At 44.8% G+C, this 11,110-nt stretch overlaps 1 protein-coding gene across 1 annotated transcript in view; it reads left to right on the forward strand.

The window, feature by feature from the left end:
* Nucleotides 1-9,784, forward strand: part of LOC126982050 (uncharacterized) — a 57,457-nt gene extending 47,673 nt beyond the window's left edge. The window contains exon 3 of the mRNA XM_050833766.1: nucleotides 9,592-9,784. Coding sequence (XP_050689723.1) covers nucleotides 9,592-9,784 — 193 coding nt within the window. The remainder of the gene's footprint in view (nucleotides 1-9,591) is intronic.
* The last annotated feature ends 1,326 nt before the right edge of the window (nucleotides 9,785-11,110 follow it).

Genomic DNA, 11,110 nt, shown 5'->3' on the forward strand with positions numbered 1-11,110 from the left:
TTATAATGTACATGTGAATGTATGACTGTAAGTGTGGCGACACCCGGTCGGTGTCGCACAACAGGATGTTTAACAACACGTCGTGCTTTTGGCCGTGGGAAGCTGTGATGAACTGACACTAGGATCAGCAAATTATGACTTTCATCAGCCGTCATCAACCGGAACCCACACCCTTCCGGACGAACTACAACAAATAAAACGAGCGAACAACGCGAAGACGAGGGGAGAAGACGAGAGAAGGCAGCGGGTAGCGGGCGCACGAGTGGTGCTCGCCGGCCCCGGGCACGTTGGTGTTGCTGTCTCTGGTGTGCGTGCGACTCGCTCACGTAAACTGTAAACTTTTGTGTACAACTGTTAATATAGTTAAAATACATTTTGTATTTGTACTTACCCTGTGAGAGAGAGAACTTAAGTGAACTAAAGTGAGCTTATAACGGCTACCGATCGGCCAACTAAAAGGCTATTGTGTTATCACACCTACTACAACTTGTGAAATCAGGCAACGGTACACCGGACCTGACGTGAGATAGCAGTTCGCGCCTTAAACTTAAAAATAAACTCAACACTCATCACTTTAAAAATAACGTTTAAAAGTTACTAACATAAAATGGTGTGCAGCGTGATTACGAATTGCTCCGAATTGTTATATCTCTCTCTCAACCGTAACTTCAGTGACTGTGTGAGGGCAAAGGCAGAGAAGTGTGTACCTAGCGTTCTGCTGACACAGCGCGCGGCCTTCCTGCTCCGTGAGCGTCCAGTAGGGATGGGCAAGTACCGTTAATTTGAGTACCGGTAGTACCGGTACCGAAAACTCAAGTACCGTTAGTACCGGTACCGGTACCCAAAGGAGTTTTTTTTTTTCTTAATGACTTCTGATGAAATTCCCAAACAAATTTCCTGTAAAGAAAACTCTCTCTTCCTTCAACTTAATATCAACTAGAGTAGAAATGCAACGTTTAGGAGCCTTCTGATTAATGTAAAATCACTTAGGTTTAAGGACAGACCACCTAGTTTGTACCATGGGGTCTGTGTGGTCTAATTTTCTATGTAAATCTATGTAAATCTCTCTCAATCTCTCTCTCTCTCTCTCTCTCTCTCTCTCTCTCTCTCTCTCTCTCTGAATGAAGTGAATATTTATTTTTTCGAAAAAAAATAGCATGTATAGTTATTATGGATGTACTCGATCATAGTCTAATAACAATAAAAATATTTATTAGCAACCTAAAAAAGAAAAAGAATCGGACATGAAGAATTATCCAGTAACTCCAATAAATAAATAAAATAATAAAATAATGGAAACGGGAGCCGTGATGGAAACGGAAAGCAGGACAAAATGGTGGGAACTTGGGGAGACGGTCAGCGGGGCAGTGACTCAGCGTCTACACACAGGGCTCATACCACATGGAGGCGGGCGAGCACCGAGCGTCACTAAGATCCTAACGGCAATGCGCAGTGCCGAGTGATCATTAAGCTTCCCGGAACCCAAGTGATCATGATGCTTCGCGGTACCAGTACCGATATCAGTTATCGATACCAGTACCGGCGAGTGATCATTAACTTTATCGGTACCAGGTACCGGTACCTGGTACCGATAACAGCGGTCCAATTTTCTCCCTTGTTTTTGTTATATACATCTGAAAGAATCACGTTTCACACGAATCATGATTCGCTTCACTCATTTCACACACAGCTCCCTGCCCTCACTCCGAGAGGTCAAACCGCACGCGCTCCCACTTCCGTGACCTCTCTCGCTTGCGATTCCACCCTCGTGTGCTGTACTGAACTGTACTGTAGATCTTGCTGTGCTGTGTGCCGTGTGCTATTTCGCGTCGTGCTGCGTACTGCTTATTGTCAACCGAGTTAGCTGCCTGCAGAGGTGTGCTGTTTGCTGTGCGACCACGTGCTTCGCTGGACAGGATTAAGTGTTGCCCTTATTTTTACTACCTCTCTCTGCCTGTATCTACCCTCTCGCCGTAGCGCCCTGTAAAACATATACACAAAACACAGTGTTACACTCTTTCCGCCACATTCTTTATATATTTTCAGATTCCACTCCGACGCCACTCCATACGCAGGTGTTCAGACTTACCTGACCTGACTTGACCAGATTATTCCCCAGAGACAGTAATCCTCTAAATTTTTCATCACCTGCGTCACTCCTTCTCGTCCCTCGCGTTTCGCTCCTTTTCTCTCGCCTCCCTCCATTGCCCCCCCTCTCTCTCTCTCTCATTACTACCCCCACTTGCCCCTCTCTGTCTCTCCTTCCTCACTCCCTATCTCGTTCCCACCCTCTCTCTCTCCCCCCCTTTCCTTCGCCCTCTTCCTCCCTCCATCCCTATCTCCCTCCTACGCCTTCCCATCTCTCTCTCTCTCTCTCTCTCTCTCTCTCTCTCTCTCTCTCTCTCTCTCTCTCTCACTCACTTATTCTCGCTTATTCACGCACGCGTCCCTCTGCCCTACGAAAAAAGAAAAAGCAAAGCAAATATATAGATAAACACTACTCACTTGCTTTCTCCTCCTTACCAAGATGGCGCTAAAGAAATGTTCGACTTGCACAGGAAACTTCTCTGGTCATTTCTTCTCAGGACGATCGACCGTCTGCAAGATCTGCCTGTTGACACAGCAGATGGAAACGAGACTCCTTCAACAGGACGAAAGGCTGACGGCTGGCGAGAAGAAGATCACCGAACTAACAAGTACTGTTGATACCTTGCAGGAGTTTATCCAGGCCAACATCGTCGCCCCTGCTGCAACGGACGCCTCATCACCCTCCTCACCTGCACTCGATGCCCAGCCACCTTCCGAAGAAGGCACGTCACAGGGAACCGGTAGAGCTGACGCTGAATGCTTCACCCCCGTGAGAGGAGGAGCCAGACCCGCCCCTAGAGCCATTTATCCTACTCATTGCTACAACAGATTTGCCATACTGGAGGAGGAGGACGAGGAACAGAGCACCTTCTTGGTCGGTGACTCTATGATTCGCCATCAGGTGGTTGAGTTCTGTGGCAGAGTCCCCCGTCGTAGGCGTAACTACTGTTATCCTGGAGCTGGTGTTGACGACATCACAGCTGCCCTGGACGAGGTCTCCGCTGTGGCCTCGTAATGACTCACTCTTTGTTCTCCACACAGGTACAAACGACGTCACCACGACCCGGTCTGAGGAACTGCTGGACAAGTACCGTAGGCTCATCCAGCAGTATAAGTCTAAATCCCCTAATATTATGATTTCAGGAATTCTACCACGGACATGGGATGAGGGCGACTTCTACAGTAAGGCCTTCAGCCTCAACAACCGCCTGCAGACTCTCTGCGGAGAGCTTGACGTCGAATTCTTTAACGCCTGGAACGATTTCTACGGCCAGAGTAGACTTTTCCAAAGGGACGGCATACACCAGTCCCCATCAGGGCAGCCAGATTGGCAAGGCCCCTCAACAACGCCGTCCGTAACGCCCGAACACCAAAACACGACTCTCAGCCACGTCCTTCCATCCCGCCCGTGTAAATAGACACCATACACCGCAACAGACTCGTAACATTGAACCCTCCAGTACCTCTATTACCAAGCTTCAAGATAACCTAAGAGTCCTTAGTTTCAATGCGCGTAGCCTAAGAAACAAGTTTGATGAACTGCGATGTCTTGCTTTGACAGAAAACTTTGACGTAATTGCTATAACCGAAACATTTATTGACACCACTAATATTGATTTAAGTTCCGAATACAACATAGATGGCAACAGATTCTTCAACAATGATCGTGTAAACCGTAGAGGGGGTGGTGTCGCCCTTTTTGTCAAAAGCTACTTGCAACCTACTGACAAAACACCAAGAAACAGTAACGTTGAACATTTGTGCGTGCGAGTAAACATTGCAAAAGTCAATTTAAATATATCTGTCACTTACAGGCCTCCGGGGCAATCACTTGATGGCGATCTTGAAATGTACAGCGTCTTAAGGCAGTCACTTAATAACAGCGACTCACTGATACTAGGAGACTTTAACCTCCCCCATATCGACTGGGCGACACTGTCGGGTACAGAAGGTGAGTCCCATTGAATGATCGAATTTCTAGAGGAAAATTATCTAAGCCAAATGGTTTCTGAACCAACTCGACAAAATAACATACTTGACCTTGTTATAGCGACCCAAGATAACCTAGTCAGTAATGTCACGGTAGGAGAACACCTCGGTTCCTGCGATCATAAACTAGTGCGCGTTGACATTAGAGCTCAAACATCGGTGACTGAAAATAGAGTTAAGGTGCCCAATTTCAAAAGAGCCAACTTCGTAGAAATCCGACGAAAACTAATAGATATGCAACTATCAGATGACGGCAATGCAGAGGATGCCTGGCTAAACTTTAAAAATCACTTACTCACTCAGCAGGACACATTTGTACCCTTGTGCGAGAAGCGAATTAACACTAATAAAAGTCCACCGTGGTTTAATAGCGAAATTAAACACTCAGTCAAGGAGAGAAAATTGTCTTACAGGTTAAAGAAAGACCAAAGCACGCCCGAAAACATTAGACTTTACAATGATGCAAGGCGACGAGTAAAAAGATTAGTGCATCAGGCAAAGCGTAGATATGAAGAAAATATTGCAGCCAACTGTAAAAATAATCCGAAATCCTTCTTCAGTTACATAAACAACAGAAAGGCGATCAGAAGTGGAATTGGACCTTTAACAAACAGCGACGGTGCACTAGTGACTGACAGCCAACACGTTGCAAACCTATTAAATAATTACTTTTCCTCGGTGTTTAATAATAACAGTCCTCCCACCACCACCACCAACACCAGTACTAATGTAAATCCCGAGCATGCATTGTCTAACTTTGAAATAAAACCCGATGAAGTCCTTAAAGCCCTCAAATCACTTAAAACAAATAAAAGTCCTGGACCTGATAAAGTATATCCAACTCTGCTGAAAGAAACAAAGAGCGAAATACTCTCCTTCCTCACAACCGTATTCAATATGTCCTTGCGACAAGGCATTGTCCCTTCAGATTGGAAAAAGGCTAACGTGACACCGATTTTTAAGAAAGGAGACAAAAAAGTACCAGGTAATTACAGGCCCATTAGTCTAACTTCGGTTGTAGGTAAGCTACTTGAGGGCATAATTAGAGACAAAATTGTGAGTTACCTTGAAAGCCACTCACTAATTGGGGACTCACAACATGGCTTCCGAAACAAAAGATCCTGCCTATCAAATCTATTAACCTTTTATAACGACCTCTTCACTGTTTATGACGTAACCAAATCACTGGACGTAGTCTATCTTGATTTCCAGAAAGCGTTTGATAAAGTCCCGCATCATAAATTACTTTACAAATTAAAGCGAATAGGTATTGACGGTCAGGTAAACCAATGGATCGCGAATTGGTTGAGCAACAGACAACAAAGAGTAGTGATTGACGGATTTAACTCAGAGTGGGCGCCGGTCACTAGTGGCGTCCCTCAGGGCTCGGTTCTTGGCCCAGTGCTCTTCATTATTTACATCAACGACGTGGATGTTGGACTCAATAACCGCATTAGTAAATTTGCAGACGACACAAAGATTGGTAACTCGGTTCTCACTGACGAAGACAGGCAAAGCCTCCAAGAGGATTTGCACAAAATTTCAGCTTGGTCGGATAGATGGGAGATGCCCTTTAACGTAGACAAGTGCCAGGTCCTTCAAGTTGGAACGAGGAATAAGAAGTTTGATTACGAAATGCGCGGCGTTAAACTCAAAAGCGTTCAATGCGTCAAGGACTTGGGGGTCAAAATCGCGTCAAACCTCAAATTCTCACAGCAATGCATCGATGCAGCAAATAAAGCGAACATAATGTTGGGCTTCATTAAAAGAAACTTTTTATTTAAGAATAAGGATGTAATACTCCCGCTCTACAACAGTTTAGTCAGACCCCACTTGGAATATGCGGTACAGTTTTGGTCTCCCCACCATGCAAAGGATATTGCTAAATTAGAAGGTGTTCAGCGTCGGGCAACGAAAATGATCCCTTCCTTGCGCAACAAATCCTACGAAGAAAAGCTTTCTACCCTTAACATGTTCTCTCTTGAGAAACGTCGCCTCCGAGGAAAACTGATCGAATGTTTTAAAATACTTAATGGTTTCACGAATGTAGACAGATCAACATTGTTTATGATCGATGACACTTTGCGCACGAGGAACAATGGCGTAAAACTCAGATGTAGACAAGTAAATTCAGACTGCACCAAATTTTTCTTCACCAACGTTGTAGTGCGAGAATGGAATAAGCTCCCATCATCAGTGGTCCAGTGTAACACGATTGACTCCTTCAAAAATAAGCTCGACCGTCACTTCCTTCAACTTAATATCAACTAGAGTAGAAATGCAACGTTTTGGAGTCTTCTGATTAATGTAAAATCACTTAGGTTTAAGGACAGACCACCAAGTCTGGACCATGGGGTCTGTGTGGTCTGATTTTCTATGTAAATCTATGTAAATAAATCAGTTCCCCAACTCACGTTTCACAATCGCGAAGGTGACGACGTCTCGATTATGTCAATGCTCTGTGTCTCTCCGTCCGTCGACAAGTGCACAGATATGCGTCCTACACGTGAATTTTCCTGCAACATAGTGCTTTCAGAGGAAGTCGTAGTTGCCTTCCTACGGCAAAACCATCTTCTTGATGCTGCAAATGATAATGTGAGTAAACTGTGCAGATACCGAGTAAGCCTAATAAGCAAACCCACCTTCAGGATGCTGCAAATGATACTGTGAGTAAACTGTGCAGATACCGTGTTAGCCTAATAAGCAAAACCACCTTCTGGATGCTGCAAATGTTACTGTGAGTAAACTGTGCAGATACCGTGTTAGCCTAATAAGCTGTGCAGTTACGCAATTAACATGTAACTTTCACATTTCAGGCCCCATGTAGTTACTGTGGTGGAGACATGAAAGAAGTTAACAAGAGGAAAAGGAATGGAGAGATGAACTTAATGTTGCGGTGCCGCAGGAAAGGTCAGAAGTACCGTTCCGTTCGCCAGGGTAATCGTTTCTTTCACTTCACCGATATCAATGGAAAACTGAACTCACTCTGTGCCAGATCCTTGAATTGGTCTACCTCTTCCTTCTCAACATTCCGAATTTTACAGCCGTGACCATGTCCGGCAGGGGAGCTCATACTCAAGGTATATAAAGACTGTGGCTCGACGCGGAGACTAAAATTATGAAAACCATGCGGGGCACCCTGAGACACCTACTACAGGCGCATTTGGACTAGTGCTCCTGGCAAATTAAATTACTCCGTCATGATGCTGATGACCTTTTTGTGGCATTTCTCCGTGATATAAGGACTGTCTTTCGATGAATGGCTGTGAATTTCCTCATGTTGTACTATTCGGCTGTTTTACTTCATTCACCATTTTTGCTTTTTAATTTGACGAATAAATTTGTTCTAAACTACTCTACTTGAACTATTCAGGTGTTTTTCAATCAATTTTTAATTTGACGAATAAATTTGTTTTAAACTACTCTACTTAAAGGTAGATAACATACCGAAACAGAAAACACATGGTAGATAACAACAAAACAACACACTCTATTTTCTGATAAATTCCTTTATTTAACCCTATCTCGTGTTTTAGTCCACGAGTCATCCACTTAAGGTCATTGTTTTCTAAGTGTTTGCTGGGGTATATGCTGTCCTTGCCCCTCTACTATTACACTAACTAAATTATTGTAAGACATTTCTACCCGGTTCTTGTGGCTCTCCAACCCACAGTTCTGACCCTCATGAATCTCTAAATTTTCCCCGTTTACCCCAACAAGATGTCTTCCCCTTAGGTTATGACATACGTAGTATGTCCTTGACTCCTTAGTGCAGTGGTTCCCAGATGATTATGGGGCCGTTTGTCTTGGTGCCGCAACTGCAAGGTCATGTCGAATAAAATATTAAATACACTATATTTTAAAACTATACCAAACAGTATGTAATTTTAAGCAAGGTATAAGAAATAATTATATTGGAAAACAATATAAAACTGGTATAAAGTAAAAATATGATATAAAATAACGCTAATGAAACTATATAAAACCGTTTATAAAATTAAATACGTGATAAAAACAACACTTAATAAAACTATATAAAACAAGTTAGAAATTAAAAACATGATAAAACAACAATAGAAGTTCAATAAAGGCTACAGGAGGTTGAGGACGCCAGCCTCCTGTAGGAAGCCAAAAACATCATGTCCCGGGGAGAGTATTTATTTCCCCCAGCACCAGAGAGAGAGTGTAATGTGTATATTATAATGTACATGTGAATGTATGACTGTACGTGTGGCGACACCCGGTCGGTGTCGCACAACATGATGTTTAACAACACGTCGTGCTTTTGGCCGTGGGAAGCTGTGATGAACTGACACTAGGATCAGCAAATGATGACTTTCATCAGCAGTCATCAACCGGAACCCAAACCCTTCTGGACAAACAACAAGCAAATTAGACGGGCGAACAACGCGAAGAGAAGACGGGTGACGGGCAGGCGAGCGGTGCTCCGCTGCCCCGCGCCCTGTGGCGGTGTGGCTGTCTCTGATTTCGTGCGACTGGCTCACGCAAACTGTAAACTTTGTGTACAACTGTTGATATAGTTAAAATACATTTTGTATTTGTACTTACCCTGTGAGAGAGATAACTAAAGTGAACTAAAGTGAACTTATAACGGCTACCACTCGGCCAACTAAAAGGCTTTTGTGTTATCTCACCTACAACAATCAACTTGTGAAAGCAGGCAACGGAACACCGGACCTGACGTGAGATAGCAGTTCGCGCCTTAAACATTAAATATAACACTTAACACAACCACGTTAAAAAATAACGCTTAAAAACTTGTAACAGGAGAGAGAAACTTCCATCTCCACCTCGACACCGGGGGAGGTACCGCTCTCGCAGGTTCCCCAGACTGGGGCACTCGACCAGCAAGTGCCGAACAGTCAGGGGGACCAAACAGTCATCATAGTAGGACTGAACCCCCCGGGACATGGAAAAGCCATGTGCGTATCGAGTATGACCCACCCTAAGGCGGGTCAGAGCAGTCTCCTTCTTACGATTCCTAATGTGGGAATACGACCAGGGACACAGCCCTGGGCCTGGATTCACTAAGGAGTTACGACGTTCGTATGTCACAAAAATGTCTAAGGCAATTTTAGGCTGTTTTGGGCTATTCACTAAACATTCACGACACTCTTCCGGCACCGTAACTTTACGGCAGCTCGAGACACCGCGTAAGGTATCATAACCCGGACCTAGGGCCTCCACAATACAATACGAATCATGACAGAGGAAGAAGAAGAAGACCCGCGACCATAACAACAGCGAAACTAGCCCCATAAAACACACTATGAAGAAGAAACCTGAAGAAGAAACACCCTCCGCACCACCTCCATGGGCCAGAGTACCGCACCAACTCCTCCCCACAGTCTTGTGTGAGGAAAACGTCGTATTGGACACACGACTCAGCGATCACCTCCACCGCCTGCGCCTGCCCCTGACCCCTGGGCAGGACCGTCGAGGAGACCACTGAGCACCTGCTGCTGTACCTCCCACGCTTCCACTCTCACCGAGTGCTGCCACGATACCACCGCGGCGCTCCCTGGACGTGCCCACCTTCGACCTGCCCACCTTCGACCTGCCCTCTTTCGACCTGCCCACGGTGCTGCTGGTGGCAGCAGGCGTCCACCCCTCACGGCAGGAAGCAGCAGCCATCCCCCTCACCTACGCCTTCTTCAGGAGGACGGGGCAGCTGATACGCCTATGAAGCCCTCACAGGATGACACAAGGGCTCATATGAGTTGAGTAGATCGCCGTGGCCCAAAACAACAAGAACAAGAACCTGAAGAAGAAGTAGGGAGAAGAAAGAAAACGAAGCCAGAAGACCCCAGTATATTGAAGATGAAGAAATGGAGTTACAAGCAGTATTAACACACGACCGGGCTCTCAGGAGAGAAAGGATCTTCAGAGACCCCTTGAACCCCCAAGAAGTGGAAGACGAACATCTCTTGAGATATTTTAGATTCCCTCGTAGGGAAATACTTTGGCTCTGTGATGAACTGGAACCAGACATTGGTCGTGTGACAAGATCTCATGCCATCCCTACTCACAAGCAAGTGTTGACAGCACTGATATTCTACGCTAGTGAAAGCTTTCAGAGTGTTGTGGGAGATGCCTCTGGACTCAGCCAATCAAGTGTCTCACGAATAATAGGGAAAGTATCAGATGCCTTATTCATCAGACTCCGCAGAGCAAGACGTGAGATAAAAATGCCAAGAAGTGCAGCAGACATTGCTGCAACAAAGCAGAAGTTTTACCAATTGTGTAATTTCCCTAATGTGATTGGTGCAATTGATTGTACCAACATCGCCATCAAAGCCCCACAGATTAACGAGGACGCATGTCAATCGTAAACAATTTCACTCGCTGAACATCCAGGTGATCGCCAACTCTGATCAGGTAATCACAAGCTATTCAGCAAAATACCCTGGAAGCAGTCATGACTCTTACATATGGAGGAATAGTTGTGTTCGCCGGAGTTTCAGCAGAGGGGAGCTTGGACACACAATACCTGCTTGATGAGTATTTTGTTACTTTGTAATTATATATCCCTGACATTGTTTTGCAGACCTGAGTGATCCATTTCCGAGACTGTAATTATATATCCCTGACATTGCTAAGCTGACCTGAGTTATCCATTTCAGACACTCAATTTCTGGTTAAATTATAATACTTTTTCATGTGGTGATTGTTGTAATCACCAGGAAATGGCTACGATAACCATTTAGTTAAATTGTTGATAGTTTCGCACTTTAGCAGTGATAGGTTATTACCCTCTGCAACAAAGGATTCCTATCCTCAGGAGCAATATATTACTATTTTAGGAGGTAGGTTACCATTCTCTAGGTCAGTGGTTCTTAACCTTATTACTACCATGCCCCCTCTAGGAATTGGTCCTTCCCTCCACGCCCCCCTTGCATCTATGAATAAAGTTTCCTCCCAGATTTTAAATAAAATAGTAAGCCCTAATTATGTAGTGTAGCAACTTGCCTGATGGGCGAACCTCCCATAACTCAATCTGCGAGGGGGGTAC

This window comes from Eriocheir sinensis, chromosome 50, assembly GCF_024679095.1.
Source record: "Eriocheir sinensis breed Jianghai 21 chromosome 50, ASM2467909v1, whole genome shotgun sequence".
Classification (NCBI taxonomy): Eukaryota; Metazoa; Arthropoda; class Malacostraca; order Decapoda; family Varunidae; genus Eriocheir; species Eriocheir sinensis.